The 19669-nt window shown below is 43.4% G+C and overlaps 1 protein-coding gene across 3 annotated transcripts in view; it reads left to right on the top strand.

The window, feature by feature from the left end:
- The window catches only part of ADCY1 (adenylate cyclase 1), a 275196-nt gene that overhangs the window by 130219 nt on the left and 125308 nt on the right, over nt 1–19669 (top strand). For all 3 annotated transcript variants that reach the window (XR_012644541.1, XM_074988049.1, XM_074988050.1), the window contains exon 4: nt 14457–14568. Coding sequence is in view for 2 of the 3 variants with exons in the window: in XM_074988049.1 (XP_074844150.1) it covers nt 14457–14568 (112 nt within the window). In the remaining variant the exon portion in view is untranslated. The remainder of the gene's footprint in view (nt 1–14456; nt 14569–19669) is intronic.

Genomic DNA, 19669 nt, shown 5'->3' with positions numbered 1-19669 from the left:
TCATTAGCATGCGGGCGGCAGCGGCGCTTCGAAATTGACGAGCCTTGCCGCCGCGCGGCGCGGCCAGACGGGGCTCCTTTTCGAAAGGACGCCACCTTCTTCGAAGTCCCCTTATTCCCATGAGCTCACGGGAATAAGGGGACTTCGAAGTAGGTGGCGTGCTTTCGAAAATGAGCCCCGTCTGGATGCGCCGCGCGGCGGCAAGGCTCGTCAATTTCGAAGCGCCGCTGCCGCCCGCATGCTAATGAAGCGCTGAATATGCATGTCAGCGCTTCATTAGTAAACTTCGAAATGGCCATTTGCATGGCCATTTCGAAGTTTGGGGCACGTGTAGACGTAGCCTTAGAGTGGTGGAGATGTGTTGGACGGCACCAGGAAAGATGTGTGGTTGCAAAGTCATTTGATTAGGGAACAAAATGAAGCATGAGGCAGGAGTCGTATTCCTTCTTTGTAAAAGAGCGAGAGATATATCGTTAGGATATAAACCGGTAAGTGCAAGATTGACGGTAGTGAGATTCAAAGCAAAACTGTTCAACATCTTGGTCATTCAGGTGTATGCACCCATGTCAGACAGTACAGATTAAGAGACTGAGCAATTCTGTGAAGACTTGACAAAGACGGTGGAGGAGATACCAAAGAGTGATGTGTTCATCATTGGAGGAGATTGGAATGTGAAAGTCACAACACCTAATGAAGGTTGGGGGAGAATCATGGGAAGGTTTGAATATGGAGAAAGAAACAAACAAGAAGAGAAACCACTAGAATTTGCTGAAGAGAACGAGGTGGTGATCTGCAACATGAGATTCCAACAAAAGGACTGTAGGAATTGGACATAGCGATCAAACAATGGGAAGTCCAAGAACATGATAGATATGATTTGATAGGAAGAAGATGGGTTATATCAGTACAGCAGTGCCAGACTTTCAAAGGAGCAGATATAGACTCGCTCCACAGTCTTAAAAAAGAAGAGATGTAGCGAGACAAGGCTAGGCAAGGAAGAAATAGGGAACGCATGCAGAGCAGCACTCAAAGAGAAGATTGGAATGTGACCACAGAGAGAGGCCTAGATAATAGAATCGAAGGGATAGCCACAGCGATAGAAGAGGCAATTGAGCAGACTGTTCCAGAAGAAGAGAAAATTAGTAAGAAGTGGATTACACAGGAGGCACTGAAGTTGGTCCAAGAGAAGAGAGTGTTGGAGATCAGAAGGGATGTTTCCAAGAGGGCAGAACAGCATTATAGGGTGAAATGCAATGAGGTAAGGAAAGTGGCCAGAAAGGACAAGGCAAAATGATCAGTGTCGAGAGAGACTCATCATAGAATTGAAAGAGATGTCCCTGCTGCACATTGAGAGCGAGACTGATACTTTGAAGGAGGAAGTAGAAAGAGCAGTGAAATGACTAAAGAACAAGCCCTGAAAATGATAAGATCATGGGAGAGATGATTAAATATGGCCAAGAAAGTATGATTCAGGAAATACACCGACTATATAGTATAGCATGGAAAGAAGAGAAGGCACTTGAGGAATGGACACGATCTATGCTAGTGACAATACACGAGAAAGGAAGTGCATTGAAGTGAAAGAACTCCAGAACAATTGCCCCAACGAGTCACCTAGGCAAGGTACTGATGACGTTACTGATGGAAAGACTAAGATTGCAGATAGAAGAACATCTAGCAAATGAGCAAGTGGGCTTCAGGAAAGATAGAAGTACCATACAGGGATCCTGGCACTAACAATGATAGTGGCGAAAGCTCAATGAAAGAAAAAGAACATATACACTTGCTTCATAAATTTTCAGAAGGCATTTGACAGCATACATCAGAAAGTTACTTAGGCGGTGTTGCAGTCATACATAGGAGATAGCTGACTGATCTGGTTGTTGAAGGATATCAATGACAGGTGCGGAGGCAGCAGTGAGAATGTGCAGAGAGTTGAGAAGTTGGTATAGAATGAGTAGAGGTATGAGACAAGAAGATCCGGTATCTCTGAGTATCTTCATTGGGCATCTAGAGAGAGCAATGGACAAGACCAAGGAAGAGGTAGAAGGGACATCTGTGCACGGGATAAGAATTAACAAGTTGAGGTTCATGGATGATATAGCTACCATTAAGGAAGATGAGGAGAAGCTAGCGAAAATTGTGCAGGTGCTAAATGAGGAAGGGAAGTGGTAAAACTGATTATGAACATCGATAAAACAAAAAAAATGGTATTTGGGAATAAGGAATTAGGAAGGAAGATCAGTGTAGATGGGATTGAACTAGAGAACATAGAGAAGTTCATATATCTGGGGAGCAACATAGTGTATGATCTAGGCTGTAAGGAGGAAATAGTGACTAGAATAGCAAAAGCAAGAGTGAGTTTGAAGGCGATGGATAAAATCTGGAAAAGCAAAATGATTAGTTTAGGAATAAAGCTGAGTGTCTTGAAAACGTGTATTCAGCAGCATGTTGTACAGATGTGAGACATGGGTGATAAGGAAAGATTCGAAGAGAAAACTATTGGCATTCGAGAGGAGTTGTTATAGGAAGATCCTGAAAGTAGGATGGCTGCAGGAGGTCACCAATGAGGAATTATATAAGAAGATACAGCTGAAAGAGAACCTACTGCAGAAGGTTATAAAATGCAAGTTACAGCTATTGGGGAATATTTGCAGAATGAATGATGAACAGAAGATCAAGACCCTGGTATTCAGCATAATGGATGGTTCAAATAGGAGAGGCAGACGCCACAGAGAATGGGTGGATGACATAGTAGATTGGTGTGGAGCTAGTCTATAGAAACTAAGCCATGCCTCACTGGACGGGGAAAGATGGAAGGAAATATTGAGAGAGGCATCAGAAACCACCAGGCACTGATGCCCTGGTTATTGCTGGTGATGATACTCCGTAAACCTCAATGGATCACATTTAAACCTTTTTTGTTCTTAAACAACAAGTTACCTTCTGCCTTTAGTCTGACACCATTGCATTTACAAGTTGCGGCTATAGTGTTATCAGTAAATCCCTCCCAGAAATTGCAAGCATTTTGGCAACTTAATAACTTTTTAGTGATTTCTTTTCTAAGTGTTGATCCTAAAATGAAAATAAAATTACTACATTTTAGATGAGAAATTTTAAAAGCTTATTGAGAGGTGTTTTTCACTTAAAGATGCAATGAATCTGTCATTAACAATTATATCAACTATATAATCATTTACACTTCTGGTATCCAGCATATTGTATTCAAGGATGTCACAAATGGTGAAGTCATGAACATTAAATAATTGAGGCTCCTAACTCCTATGAACCAAAAAAAAAAAAAAAGTATACTCATGTTTTAATCGTTTTACTGATAAATAGCCTGAGGCAGAGAGATTATGTCTTCACCTTGCCAAGTGTAGGGCTAGGGGCTAGTTACAATACACTGGAGCTAGGTGCTCACTTTCTCTTACACACAACCTTTACAGAAGAGGTTCAGCTAAATGGAAGACAGAGTCACAAGCTCTTATCTAAGGGGAAAAAAATCAAGGTAAAGTCCTTGAGAAGGAGCTGTTGTTATGACTATTATATGTGGAGAGCAACCAGTACTGAAGTCTAGATTGTGAGGCCGAAGTCTAGATTGTGAGGCCAATACTCTTGTATCCCCGCTTTTAACTCCAGCCACATAAATGGAGTTACTGCAGTGTAAGAAACAGCAGATTCTGGCTCTTATTCATGCAATGCTGTGCTAGCTATTAGTGCTAAATAAATACCTTAGGATGTTAGTATCAATTATGATTTAAAGTGTTCTTCAGTCCTTATCTGCACAATATTTCTTCTCCAACCATCATTCGTTTTTTTACGTTTTTCTTTGAAGATACTTATTTTCTGTCACTATCACTATTGCAATATCATTCTGAATTTAATTTGCTAGATGGGTTCCCAAATATATAGTTACCACCAGTGTTCCCTGAAAGCTGACAGATTCGGGTGCCACTCAGCTCATTAGCAGAGCATTCCCAGACACTTAGGCTGTGTCTACACTACAAAAATAACTTTGAAGTTGTATTTCGAAATAAGCAGCTTCAAAGATGAGTGTCTGCACCCACCCTACTTCGCAGTTAAACTTCCAAGTAGGGCACTACTCCATTCCTGGAATGGAGTAAGGACTCTGAAGTTGGTCTCCCTAGTTTGAAGTTAACTTCAAAGTCAGGGAAAATGTGTGTAGACTCTCTGCTGGCTACTTTTGATGTCGTGAATAACTTCAAAGTTAACTTCAAAGTTAGTTCCTAGTGTAGACTCACCCTTAAAGTGGGCAGTGTGTGTATCTATGGGTGGTGCATATCTGCAAGTGCCTTGGTGAGCACAACAAAATTTATTCTCCCTATGGAGAGAGAAATTAGAGGGAGCATTGCTTATCACTAATCAACGGCACAGCAGAGACAAGCTATTCTTACTGGCTCTCTCATAGCTGAGGTACATAGCTATTTACAGCATCATTTCTTTTCGTATTATTTAGAGTTTAAAAAAAACCCTTAGGATGTGAAGAACTACTTTGTTTTTTTACTTCTATTATGAGAAGTTATTTTAAAGCCACAATTATTAATAAAACCAGAAAATGTGGATCTGTGGAAGCTTTCCAGCGAAAAGGTGAAATGGACTTCTTATAACCTGATGGGAATCAATAGTGTGCAGATGAAATCTGTACTATTCTGGGTAGCTCTGTTTCCTCTTCCTGCGTTTTGTCTAATATTTAGGGGTTATCTTATGGATGGACCTTGAACTCAGAGAAACACCAACTGTGTCAGTCATTAAGAAATACAAGGACTACTTGCTTGCTTGTGTTTTGTTTTTAATGGTGCTTCTCAACGTAACAAAAGGAACAGGTGCAAGTGTCATTGATTCCCTGGGGTGAGGGGGAAGGTACTTCATAGAATAAATGGATGATAAAAGAAAAGAAAGATGTGGTTACATTTGCGTGTCTGACATGATCATGGCATCAAGAAAGATGTGGAAAAGGCATTACAGAGAGAGGATGGTGTGGAAAAGCTGTCTTAGTGTGGAACAATGAGGGTGGATCAGAGTAGCTGATCTGTCTTTGCTTTAGTTGTCTATAAAATGGGGATAATAATACTTTCTCCCACTTTTTGTATGCTTTATCTCTTTAGGTTAAAAGGTGCTTCAGGGTGGAAACCAATATCATCTTATGTATATGTAAAATGCCCCACATAAATGGGAGTCCAGTCCTGGTTGGAGTTGCTAGGTGCTGCTATAAGATTAATAAAAATAACACACTGAGCTCATCTGCACACTGCATATGGAACCTCCAAGGAATCTGAGTGTTTCTCCACTCAGCAGTTAGTTCTTCCCATGCATAATCAGGTGCTAACAGAGAGATTTTAATATGTGCAGCTTACAGAAACGTGGTGGCTCTGTGTACCCTACCAAGTTCTTGCGAAAGAGTTTTCGAAAGAAGCGCGGGGGTTCTTTCAAAAGATCCTGTGCAGTGTCTGCACACAAAAATCACAGAGGTAGCCGTGTTAGTCTGTATCTTCGAGAACAGCAAGAAGTCCTGTGGCACCTTATAGGCTAACAGATATTTTGAAGCATAAGCTTTCACCTGATGAAGTGGGTCTTTGCCCATGAAAGCTTATGCTCTAAAACATCTGTTAGTCTATAAGGTGCCACAGGACTTCTTGTTGCACACAAAAAGTGTTCTGAAATTAAATCGAATGAATATTTTACTCCTTTTGAAAGCGCTCTTCCACTCCCACTTCAGAAAGAACTTCTCCTTTTGAAAGCTTCTTCCCAAAGAAAACATGTGTAGACACTCCTCAGGGCCCTTCTTTTGAAAGAGCAGCCCTCATGGCGCCTGATTTTTCGATCCCTGGTCTGTTCTTTCAAAAGAGTGGGAGGCTGTGTGGATGCTGTTTCGAAAGAGCAGATCACTCTTTTGATCTGCTTTATTGTGTGTGGATGCATTCTTTCAAAAGAAGCTATTTCAGAAGAGACCTTCTGGAAGGGCTTCTTTCAAAAGATCTCTGTAGTGTAGATGTACCTGGCCAGATTAGATGATAAATAGATGAGTACTTACTCTGCTCTGTGAATCAGATGCCTGAAGGTATAAATGGATAATGAACATCGAGCTACTACCATTATTCTAGTTTCTAGTAGGGTAGTTTAATTTAGCCTAATTTTAATAAGGAGCAAGTAATAAACTATCTCTGGGCAACAATCAATGCGATTGAAAATACTGATCTCTTACAAACTGAGTACCAGATCCAAAGCCTACTGATGTTAGTAGAAACATTACCAGTGACTTTAGCAGGCTTTGGACCAAACCTTATGCGCTCTATTCTTTTGAAATTTGTGAAAATAGTCCCTTTGCAAATCCCTTGTATTGTTCAAGTGAATGCTTGCCACCCTAAAAAGGCTGGATGTTCAAGGCTTAAACACAGGCTACTATTCTTAACAAACAGTAGATTTCTTAGATAAAGAGTGGCATCTTCATGCCTAAGAAAGATCACAGCAGAAATGCCTGTCCTATTAAAAAGCAGACGGTATGAAATGTCAAGGTGACTTTAAAGTTTCCTTAGTACACCCGGCAATGAGATTTCAAAGCTTGTGTTGTGACACTCATAAAGCACAGGGTTCATTATGAATTGGTTTTCTAAAAAATAAAAAGCATATTTTCTCTCCATGCTTTTGCTCCAACAAGCCCAGGTGATTTTTGTGAGCACCCCATTCATAATATGCACAGCCAACTCTGGATCTTAGTGACTTCAAGTCACATTGGAGCAGGGAGGTGTCATTCCCAGCACACATAGACATACTCATGCCAGCTGTGTTTGAGCTGACATGCTAAAAATAACAGCATAGCCTGGGTAATGTGGGTGGCAGCTCAGGCCAGCTGCCTGAATATGTACCCACTGAGAATGTACTTGGCTAGACCAACCTGCTGTCCTGCTATGCTGGTTATGCTGATGTTTTTAGAACTATCACAGGTTCATCTCTGCACGTTCTGAATCACACCTCCCAACTCAAATGTAGATACACTCTTAGAAATTGGTTTATTTTTCTAGCTGTTGTTGATTCCTTTCTGTGACAGCATGGTATACCAAGATATCATTTGTGTTGTATGTTGATCCAAGGTGGCCTAAACTGTAAGGGCCTGAACTCTTAGTTAGGTGAGTAGTTCCACTAAAGTCAATAGGACTGTTCGTATGAATAAAGTATACGCATGAACACTGTTAAAAAAGTGAACATTTGCCACGTGTAGTAGTTAAATTTGCTGTGGCTTTTGCAGCATTCTTCCTGTCAAAATGGCAGATACTACTATTTTAAGAGTGGCATATAGCAGTGAAGAATTCTAATGGCATTTGCTGTAGGGGAGCAGCCTAGCTCTAGTCTGAAATGCTGCAGGGCTTTGAGGCATAGCTTACAGAGAAGATGTAGGAACCCCGCAGAAAGCTGCTGAACATCAGCTGACTCATTGTGCCAGGTGCACCTCAATAGCGCCATCAGGATTATGAGGATGGTGGTTGGGAGCTATGGCAAAGCAGATCCTTGAGCGATGGCTTAGGCATTATTTTTGAGAGAACAGCAAAGCCAAAGCTCTGACTGGAAGTGAGTTTGGATAATAATTTGGGGTCTTTGTGCTCTGCTGGGAACTAGGTATGGACTTGGACCATTCACTTACTGTTTGCATTGTAAATAATTAGAACATCACAGCATAGGCTCGTCTAGTGTATTATTTTGTTGTAATTATTTTGTTTAACAACCTTATAAATCCTGTGGTTCCCCAAAGCATATAATCCTTTCATGTTCTTACTATAAGGATGCATTTTTCCTCCAATGTCCCTTCCATTCCAACAAAGGACATCATGAAATGGGATGTTTCTCACACAAAATAGAATTATTATTACTTTTATTATTGCAGTGTGTATAAGCCCAAGTCATGGACCAGGATTCCATTGTGCCAAGTAATTTACAGCCATGTAACAAAAACATGTTCTGTACCCAAGGACCTTATAACTAAAATATAACACAGGTTGAATCACAGGAGGTCAGTATTGTTTAGCAGCATTACCAACCAACCAGAGAGTGCTGAACTAGAGAGATTAATGCTGTAGTAAAGAAAATACTGACATATGGAGAGTACATGGAACCAATGAAGTATCAAGCTGATCCCTAATATTTATATGGTATTAAATATTTTTAACTGGAAAAATGAGTCTCTGTTCCACTTTTGTGTATATTAAATACTTTTTGAAAATCATAAGTATAGTATAGGGCTTAAATACACCTCATTCTTTTTCATAACAACAAACCTTAGAATGAGCGAGGCTGTAATACATCAGTGGCCTGGGATTTGGAAGACCCCCATCCGTTTCACTGCATACTATTGTCTGTGCTGTTGGTATTGTCAGTTTTTCAGAATAAATCCATTTCTAAATCATATTTCTTACAGAATAAATATTAGGATTTACAGACTTCTTGTAGGCTTTTACTGGAGTAATGAAAATATATAATTTAATACATCACGAGACGCAGATCCCCAGGGCCTCTGTTTTGTTCATTGTGTGTTGACCAAGCTATACATGGGGTTATGCAGGTATCTTTCAGTTATTTGAAATCATATAAAATTGAATCCATGTATATACGCACATGGTGGGAAAATTCATTTTTGGATCCAGTTTTGACTTTGACATTTTCACTTCCTTTGTACTCAAAACAGCTATTTTTGAACATTATATATTTTTAATAATAAAGACTTGTAATTAACATTCAACTGAGTGTAATAGTAACATTACAATTAAAATGTTCATGAACCTTACAGTTATTAAAAACAAAGAACACCCTCCACACCAAGCCTTAAAATTGGAAATGACCATAAAGTAAGATAACATATAGAGGTTGTGTTAACTTCACAAAATGTCTACAATTAACAGTATTGATACATAGAAATTCACCTTTCAGATTTCAAGAACAAATGTAACTGTGACATACAATATACAATTTGCAACTCTCTTTTCATAATAATATATTTCACAGTTATGCATATACGAGCAATGTGTGAAATGAAAACATTTACAAATATGTCTTGTATGTTTTAAAAGAAGATGCTATATTTGAAAAAAAAAAGCCATAAAATTTTAAAACTAACATCTCCTAAAATGGCAAGAAGTCCTGTGGTACCCAGGACTTCTCACTGTTTTGCGGATACAGACTAATACAGCTAACCCTCTGAAACTTATCTTCTAAAACTGTATCCGCTAAATTTACGTGTTCAGGATGAGACCTCTCATGAGATATTTGGCTGTCTCGTATTGACTACTGCTAAAAATATGGCTTTATGGGAATGGGAAAATGTGGAGAGCAAAACATTAGGGCTTGTCTACACTAGCATTGCTCTTTTGAAAGAGGCATGCAAAAGAGGGAAGTCAAAAATGCAAATGAGGTGCAGATTTATATATCTGGCACTACATTTGCATATCCATCTTTTGAAAGAGCTTCTTTCATAGGGGAAAAAAAGGCAGTGTAGAGGCTTCTCTTTCGAAAGTAAACCCTATTTCCGAAAGCACCCTTCTTCCCAAATTTTTAGGAAGAAGGGTGTTTTCAAAAAATGGGGTTTCATTTCAAAAGAGCAGCATCTACACTGCTTTTTTTCTTTTGAAAGGAGGATATGCAAATGAGGTGCCAGATATGTACATCTACACCTCATTTGCATTTTTGATTTCCCTCATTTGCATGCCTCTTTCGAAAGAACAATGCTAGTGTATACGCAGCCTAGGTGTAAACAGAAAAACTGCTTATAAGGATCATGGGAACAACTGATGTAACAGGCACACACACAGAATTTCTAACATAACAGTAATAATTCATTATCAGCGCTGATCCCCACTCTGACGATCTCAGTGCAGAAGGTGGGAGCCTGCAAGAGGCTTTAAAAATACCTTGCCTCCATAGGCTTCTGTTTTAAATCTTCCCAGGGTTACAGATTCCCCGACCCTGAGAGGTAGCTGCCACCACCCAAATGAGACAAAACCTCTAAAGCCCAGGCAAACACACTTGGGATGTCTCCCTGTGGTGCTACCCCAAGCTCTTAACCCTCCACTAGGAGAGAACTTGAAAACAAAGAGGAAGAAACTAAGCTGCAATCTGATAGCTGACCTTTCAGTCTTAGACATGTATACCCACAGAACCTTCTCTAGGGCACATGAATCAAATCATAGCTTTAAAAAAAAGTGTTTTATTAACCAAACAAAATATTTATATGACAAAGCAAATTTGGTTGCTAAATATTACAGAACAACTGAAAAAAAAAAGTGGATTAAAGCACAGAAAATTACTTCCCTGGCATTCAGTTTAAAATTTACAGTGTACTACATCAGCCAGCCTCGGAAGGCCTGCACCAACCCAAAATAAAAATAACCTGATCACATCTGACTAAACATTTCCTTTCTACTTACATATCTGTATGCCCTAATCTTCTAGTGGCTGGATATTTACTGGATTCCTTAAGCTTGCTCAGGCTTAAACATCTGTCTCTCTCCCCTGTAGCCACACAAATGAAAAGCCCCTCAGCAGGTAACTACTTCAACTAAAAAAAAAAAAGAGAGAACCTCTCTCTTCCCATTGGCTCATCAGGCTGCTTGCCAGCAGAGAACCCACTCTCTCTGAGTTTAATCCATTATAGCTATTTGTTCATGAGAAAAATCAATGTCTTATTGACTATAATTGAAATCTGAAAACTAGATGGTGCAACAGTGTTTGGTTGTTTGTTTCCTTGATCTTTACCTTTTGTATATCTGAGTACTAGTGTGTGTTTGGGTCAATTTCTAGAAATCTTCAGTGCACATCTGAGTCTATTTCAAACACTTCAGGGAACTTAATATGATGACTTGGCATTGACTGACTGATTTCATGAAAGACAAGTCCAGGTCTGTCAAGCAAGGATGCTATAGGTGCAAAATAAAGTAAGTTGGCAAAGCTCTGTGATTAAATATGAAGAGCAGTATTTGGCACTATCATATTCATTTCTGTTCAATTTAAGTCTTTTAATATGCCATCTCCAAGGTATCTCTTGGTGATAACATTGTTGTCACAAGGCACTACAGATATATATGTTTACATACACATATTTTATATTTAAAAATATTTATTATACTAATACACATTAATGCTATTGTGACAGGAACTTTGGACTACAGCTTAGGACTGTGGTATTGTTGTGCCCCTTTTAACGCACCAGTCTGGAATGTCTCTCACAAGGCATTGCTAGTGACAAGCAGCAAACCCTGATAGGCCCTGTTATCACATGCATGGAGTCACACACCCAACCGCCAGATTGTATGAATGCTTCCAAAGCCACTCCATGACTTCCTCAGAGGAAGGCAGCAGCCAAATCCCACTTTCCCCGCCCCCACAGATCCTAGTGATGTAGCTCAGGAATATACCATTTAATTTATTGATTGGTTTATCACTTCATGGCCATGTCTACACTAGCCCCAAACTTCGAAATGGCCACACAAATGGCCATTTCAAAGTTTACTAATGAAGCGCTGAAATGCATATTCAGTGCTTCATTAGCAAGCGGGCGGCCGCGGCACTTCGAAATTGACGCGCCTCACCACCGCGCGTCTCGTCCCGACGGGGCTTCTTTTCGAAAGGACCCCGCCTACTTTGAAGTCCCCTTATTCCCATTCAGCTCATGGGAATAAGGGGACTTCGAAGTAGGCGGGGTCCTTTCGAAAAGGAACCCCTTCGGGACGAGCCACGCGGCAGTGAGGCGCGTCAGTTTTGAAGTGCCGCGGCCGCCCGTATGCTAATGAAGTGCTGAATATGCATTTCAGCGCTTCATTAGTAAACTTCGAAATGGCCATTTGTGTGGCCATTTCGAAGTTTGGGGCTAGTGTAGACGTAGCCCATCAGTGCAAATTGGATATACTCCAACCTTTAAAACATTTCAAGAAAATGGACTGGTAAAGATAAAGGGTGAAACAATTTTCTGACTACACAAGATAGATTTTAAGTAACTGCAAGTGAAATGCAAAAAGTCAATAGTTTTACTGCTCACTGTCTAAACTCTTAAACCTGTTAGACTGGGCAACAACTAGATTAAGCAGTGTTTCTCACACTGGATATTGCAGTCCTTAATATACATATTTGTCCCTTAGATCTGGGCCAGTCTCCTCAGTTGGAGTCTACAGTCTTCTTCTCATTATCCTTCTTGTTTGCAGCATAAGTGTAGACAGGAGAAAGGCAAAGCCTGGGGCCCCTGTGATCTTTTTTATACCCTCAATACCATGTGCTTGGAGAATCCCAAGTCCATGCATGTCTGATGGACACTGCTGAGTCCCCAGAAAAGGTTAAGCAGTTCTCCAGAAGTGGCCTCGTGCAGGTGAGTCACTGAATTGTAACCTCCTTACTGGGCAGATTATTGTTTTGATACCTGCTAGGCATTGGTTATTTTCCTTGATTTTATCTCTGGGGAGTTAATATCTGACTGATTCCCAATTTACTGCATGTTTTAATGACTGTCCTACAGCTCAAGACTCCTCACTTCATCTTCATTAATGACATACACATATGGATAGAGAAATGACTTTCAGAAGATCATAACCTTTCCCCTGATAACTGATATTGCATGCTTTATATGCAATATCACAATTATATACAAAATGAGAAATATGGGGGCTACAGGGTGCTGCCCCAATGTATATAATATCACAGATATCAATTATGAAATTCCTGAGCCCTGTATGTTTAAACCCCAGGTCAGCAACCTTTCTGCGGAGGCATGCTGAAATTTGACCTTTTAATCTCTATGTACAGTCAGAACACCAGTGATACTTTTTAAAGTCACTAATAGTCCCACTTACAACATCTTCATTAATAAATAAATAAAGATGCAGAGCTTTGCCTTTTAGGTCGTATTTGGTAGCATTAGCTGCTCTTTTGTTAATGCTCAGGTGGCATGGCTTTGAGCAAGCTCCCAGCTGCATTGAAGAAGAGGGTGGGGCTGAGCTCCTGCTTCACCTGTCATTGAAAATCGGCCCACATGTCATCCTTGGCACAAGTGCTGGGGATTGCTGACCCCTGGTTTAAACAATGAACTAAGAAAGTGAGTTCTAGAAAGCAAAGAGGAGTTACTCCAAGGATTCAGACAACAGCACATATGTGCTTGCATAGCTATAGCTAGGTCTGGAGCTGTTAAAATTTAGAAGGCTCAGTTTTGTTGTGTTGGGCTAGGTTACCTAGGCTGGGAAGCTAAAAAGAATTTTGGGGGGCAGAATTAATTTTAGCAATTTCATGGAATCAAATTAGGGATTGGGAGGATTTATGGTGGCCGGGTAGCTGATGTGACTTTGACAATGGGCTAGGTTGGGAATCTGGTTAAATTTATGTTTCGAGCACCTGTTATGTTAATTGGGTGGGAAGTAGTTTCAATTGTAAGAGTGCAAAATTATTTTGGAGGGGAGACATTTGTCCTGGGTTATGTTAAATTGCTGTTTTCAATACATGTTTTAAGTTATGCGAGCACATCTAGAGCATGCTTTGGTGGCATTTTTATAAACCTATATTAAAAAATGATGTTATTTAGGCTGGGTACTGCATGTGAGTAAATCTATAAGATTTCCATAGCTGGCCTGAGGCCTGGGCCAGCAGATGAGTTAATCTGAATGGTTAGTACTTCTATTCAGTTCCATTCAAGGATCTTCCTAACTACTTATTGCACTTTTAACACCATAATTGTGTAACTCCCAAGAATATACAGATTTATCTCCTTAACATTCCCGTGAGGTAGCAAAGTGCCACGTAGGCAGAGAGGGTAGTTGGGCATATAAATCCCAGTAATAGATTTTGGTCATTAACTCCCTTAGGGTGCTTTGAAAAGTCCAACCTAGGTGATTTGCCCATTGGTTTTTTTACAGTCTCTGGCAAAGCAAGAGTTGAACCCAGATCTCTCGAGTCCTGGTCCACAGCAGTAATTCTTCAAAAGCTTCGAAGATTTTGCGCCTCGCAGTACTTTGTGCGAATTATGTCTATTTTACATGTAGACGGTTGGTCCAGTGGTTTGCGTCTTAGCCTAAGACTTACTAGCCCTGTTCTGACACAGGTTTGCATGCTAATGTGGAGCAAGACACTCCAGCCTCTCTGTGTCTCAGTTCCCATTTGTAAAGTGAAGATAATTCCACTATCCTAACGGACAGGCACTCAGACCCTTACCATCATGGGACCACAAAACTTGCTTGAGGTCCTTGGAAGCCTCTGGCAGAGCCACGAACAGAAGACATGTTTTCCTGATTCATAGTTTTGTGCTTTGAATGCAAGATGATACTTTATCTCAGAGATTTGTGCTCAGCAAAGCATTTTATTGGTGGGAATCCTGGTTTGCTTGGGTTTGTGAGCTGGGTAGCACTCAGGGCACAGAACATAAGTAGGATAAGAAGGTGTGTTCTCCACTAATGTTTCCTTCCTTCTCTTTGCAGCATTTTGTTTGCGGACATTGTGGGGTTCACTAGTTTGGCATCACAGTGCACTGCTCAAGAGCTGGTGAAGCTTCTGAATGAACTCTTTGGCAAGTTTGATGAATTAGCTACAGTAAGCATGTCATTCTGTTTTTCTTTTTTTCCCCCTATTTAATTTGAATTGCTTTTTGAATAATGATGTCTCGGGAGGATTACATATGTTAGAGACATGAAAGAGATTGATCGCTAGCCCCATTCCACTGTGAGGCCTATCAATCACCATTTGCTAAAGTGTCTGTTCATTGAGTCTTGAGATAAAACAGTCCATTTACGTGATGAGAAAAGAGCCACAGCTGCTATTTTTAAAATACTTTTCCCCAGTGCTGTTGACTGGGCCTGCTTACAATTAGTGATTATAACTATTAACATATAAATTATGACCATTCATAGCAAAGAAATAGTAGAGTGGAAGATGTGAGTACTGAATGGTGACAAAAGCTCAGCTCCTGAATTTGGTTTCTCAGTAAGTTTCCCATGTCACGGAAACTGTGATGGCTCATCGGGGAGGCTATTACAGATGAAACAGATGTATTCTGATTGCAGGTATTTATAATCAAGTCACAACACTCAGAGTACAAGATGCCTTATGGAACAAAACACAGACATATTCCTTGCCCATAGGATGGTCTAATGGTACAAAGATGTAGCAATCAGAGACAAGAGTTGGCAGGGAAGTTGGAAGGTGGGTGGTTGCAGATGACCAAATCAGTTCATGTTGTGTTTGTGTGTGACATCCATGTTGTGTTCCAAATTATGTTTTATACAAATGCCCTTTTCAAGATATAGCGGTCCTTCAGTCAAAACTCCCTGTTCCTTCCTACACTGCACTCACCATCCAAAAACATGATCCCATGCACTGTACTCCCTCACCATCCTACCATCTCCTGTCCTGGCTACTCACAGCCACCCAGAGTGTGTCATTTTGCACCTACCAGGGATTATCCTCCTTTCATTTCCCCTATACAGTTCTTTATCCCTGTATGTTACTCTGATATCAAGCGTGGGGACAATGCAATGTCATTTGGGTGGGAAGAAGTCTCCTGCTGAATGTGATACCAGAGTGTGGGGAGGTTGTTGGGCTTGCCTTTTCTCTGTTTTCTGAGGGAATGGGACCTCTGCATGAGAGTTTTCACAAGTGATCAAGACCAAACTTAAAAATGTCAGCTTTCCTTCTGGGTTCCTGGAGGCCAAAAACTGTGCAGGAAGACCACGACTGAACCTTCACTACCATCCCTGAAAGTCCCAGTACCTGTGGTGTTCAGACACAAGGAGTTTCTCTTGCTGGGCTGTTGCTCATGCCCCCACTGCTACAGCAATGCCAGCTGAAGTGTCCTCTATCCCCCTGTACAGAAACCATGCCTGGTAGGGTTACCATATAAAAAAGAGAATACCCCTGAGAGGGAGTATACCTGTATAGGTATCTACCAACTCACATTATGTTAATATGTTATAGCCTATATAGTTCATTAATACAATTGAGTGACCTCATCTAGCTCCTTTAATTCATTTTGGGAATAAGGGAATTTTGAAGTCTGGGGTTTATTTCGAAGTACCCACGTCTACACAGCCAGTTTGCATTTCAAAAGCAGTACTTTCGAAGAGTGAAAGGCTGCTGCTATGCTAATGAGGTGCTGAATATTCATATCAGCACTTCCTTAAACAGTTCCAATCCCTATAATTTACATGCCCCTTCCAAAAGGGAGGGGTAGTGTAGCCCCAGCCTAGCTGTGTTATTTAGAAATAAGATATTTTGAAATAGCTGTTTTGAAATATCTTATTTCAAAATAACTCTGTATTGTAGATGTAGCCAGAGGGAAATTTTGGTGCTAGAGCAGGCTCAGGGCTGGGGCAGGGATTGAGGGTGTAATAACTGGTGTCCCAAGGGAGCCAGGTGAGCCAATAAATGGATGCCAGTCGTCAAAGGTAGTGGTCATTCAATTGTTTGTAGTCACCAAGCCAGCACAAAACAGTTTATGTACTACCTCATAGGTCAATCTGAGTCCAATCAGTGCTGTTGTCTAAAAGTATTCAAATTCAGGCTTATACCCAGACGCCTCAGTCAGATGAAGTTCTATCAGTCCCAAAGGGTCAGACACATTACCTTCCAGGTCAACAAATATTTCAGACCTTATCCCAAATACACCCATACAGTCAGTTCTTATGAACTAGAATAACATTTATTAAAAAAGCAAAGAGAGTGCATTTGTTAAAAGATCAATCTACATACAGACATGAGACTGATTTTTGAGGCTCAGAGACATAATAGAAACTTGTGGTTGCACATGGATTTTTTTCAGATTAGTCCAAAGTTACATCAATGTCTATTATAAGAGTACTAAGATCTCCAGGGCTCTCATCCTTTATGGCTTACAGCATCCAGGCAGATATGAGATAAAAAAGGATCCTATCCAAAGGGTGGACAAAAGGTATACATTTGTAGCAGCCTCCTGGCCTGAGAGAATACAAGAGGCTTTTGATTGAACTTGTCTCCCAAAAACTGTGGCAATTAATATAAGGTAATTTATCCGTTAAGCATCTTAGTTATGTCTACACGGGGACGCTACATCGAAATAGCTTATTTCAATGTAGCAAAATCGAAATAAGCTATTTCGATGAATAGCGTCTGCACGTCCTCCAGGGCTGGTGCCGTCGACGTTCAACGTTGACGTTGGGCAGCACTACATCGAAGTAGGCGCTGCAGGGGAGCGTCTACACACCACAGCGGCCCACATCGAAATAAGGGTGCCAGGAACAGCTGCAGACAGGGTCACAGGGCGGACTAGCACTTCCGGGGCAACAGCTAGCCACTCCCTTAAAGGGCCCCTCCCAGACACACTCAGCCTGCACAGCACGCGGTCTGCAGAGCCACAGGCATGCACACCACGTTGAAGCAGTATGGACCCCCAGCAGCAGCAGCAGCAGCCAGAGGTCCACCCACCCACCCCTGCAGGAGCAGTGCTTGCCCTGCTCAGTGCTATGCAGGAGGCAGCTGATCACCTTTTATTCGTGGAAGAGGAGCTGCCCCCAGGGGATGAGGAAGCAGCCCCAGCCCTTGCTGCCCTCCACACACACACCACCCCCCCCGCCGCACACGCCACCGGCTGTGGAGCTACCCCACGAGCACGGACTGGTGGGAGCGGCTGGTGCTCGGCGAGTGGGACAACGAGCGCTGGCTCCAGAATTTCTGCATGAGACAGCAGACATTCCTGGAGCTCTGCCAGTGGCTCACCACTGCCTTACAGCACCAGGAAACCTCCATGCGAGTGCCCTCACGGTCAAGAAACGAGTTGGCATCACTGTCTGGAAGCTGGCCACTCCAGACAGCTACCGATCTGTAGGGCAGCAGTTTGGCGTCAGCAAGGCCACCGTCGGGGCTGTCCTTATGGAGGTAAGAGGACCCGGGTGGGGGGGAGCCCTGGGGGAGGGAGCCCTGGGGTGGAGGGCCAGACACACCCTGCACACCCCTCACTGGTGCTCTCTCATGTCCTTCCCCGGCAGGTCGTCCACGCAGTCAATGCGCTGCTCCTCCACAGGCTCGTGCGGCTTGGGGACCCAGATGCTGCCATCGTGGCGTTTGCCAGCCTGGGCTTCCCAAATTGCTTTGGGGCTCTGGATGGGACCCATATCCCCATCCGTGCCCCAGAGCACAGCGGAGGACGCTTCCTCAACAGGAAGGTATACCATTTGGTGGTCCTCCAGGCCTTGGTGGACAGCCAAGGCCGCTTCCTGGACATTTATGTTGGTTGGCCTGGCAGCACCCTCTACTCCCGGGTATTCAAAAATTCGGGCCTGTGCCACCGGCTGGAGGCGGGGACCTACATCCCCCAGTGGGAGATCCCTGTGGGGGACACCACCATGCCCCTCTGCGTCGTCACAGACGTGGCGTACGCTCTCCGGCCCTGGCTCATGCACCCTTACACGGGCCATCTCACAGCCAGCCAGGAGCGGTTCAACACGTGCTTGAACCATGCGCGCCAGGTGGTCGAGCACACTTTCGGCCACCTCAAAGGGTGCTGGAGGTGTCTCCTCACCCGCCTGGATGCAGGCCTGCCCAGCATCCCCCAGGTTGTGGGTGCGTGCAGCGCACTCCACAACCTGGTGGAGAGCAAGGGGGAGGCCTTCTCCCAGGGCTTGGCTGTGGAGGCTGACAGGGCCGACGTATAGCCACCCGCTGCCCCCAGTTGCCAGGTCGACCCCAAGGGGATCCGGGTCCGGGAGGCCCTGTGGGCCCATTTTGACCAGGCTGCGGGGTGAACACTGGCAGGCCACCGACTGCACCCACCCATCCTCCACAACACTCCCTGCCCCCACGCCCACACCACAGAGCATCCAAGAGCACCCCCCCCACTTTTCTGGCAAATAAATGGACGTGGTGTTTGTAACCAAACAGTGCATTCTCTTATTAATAATATATATATATATATATATATATATATATATATATATAAAAGGGGGGGAACTATTTACATGGGGGGGCAGGAAGCAGAACAGAACAGGGGTCCAACACAAACTATTTACAAATGGGGGATATGTACAAAGGAGGGGGGGCCACGTCCTCGGCCCCGCACCCCTAATGTCTGGCGCCTGGGGTTGGAGGGTGCGACCCTCGCCTTGGCTAGAGCCCTGGCCGAGGCTGGGTGGGGGCCGGGCGAACCGGCAAATATGGCTGGCCGGTGTCCGCAGGCCCCAGGTCCCCCTCGGCGGCAGGCCCCCGCTTGGCAGATGACGGTGGGACGGCGGTCGGAGCAGCAGGTGGAGCGGCGGGCAGAGCGGCGGGCGGCACGGCATGGGGGGCCAGGTGTTCCCCTATGCGCTCGAAGGTCCGCATGAAGACCCCCCCAAGCCTTCTGGTGCCAGGCCAGCACTCGTTCTTGTAGCTCCAGCTGCCGCTCCTCCGCCTGCAGGCGCTGCTCTGACACCTCCAGCTGATGCCGGAGGGTCGTGAGCAGCTGGGGGTCCGTGGCTGTCCTCTGGTGGCTCCGCCGTCGGCCCCGTCCTGGGGCTGGTCAGTGCTCCGCCGAGGGGCTGGCCTGCTGGGATGGCCCAGGTGGGCTCTCCGGGACCACGGACACCTCGCCGGCGCTCTCCGGGCCCTCCGATGGTGCAGCTGCGGAACACAGGGGGGAAGAAGAGTGGAGACAGCCGTTAGTGTGGGCTCTGACCCATGGCCCTTG

Source organism: Carettochelys insculpta, chromosome 2, assembly GCF_033958435.1.
Source record: "Carettochelys insculpta isolate YL-2023 chromosome 2, ASM3395843v1, whole genome shotgun sequence".
In the NCBI taxonomy this organism is placed as follows: Eukaryota; Metazoa; Chordata; order Testudines; family Carettochelyidae; genus Carettochelys; species Carettochelys insculpta.
The sequence above is the reverse complement of the archived record's forward strand: the minus strand, read 5'-3'. Positions and strand labels throughout refer to the sequence as shown.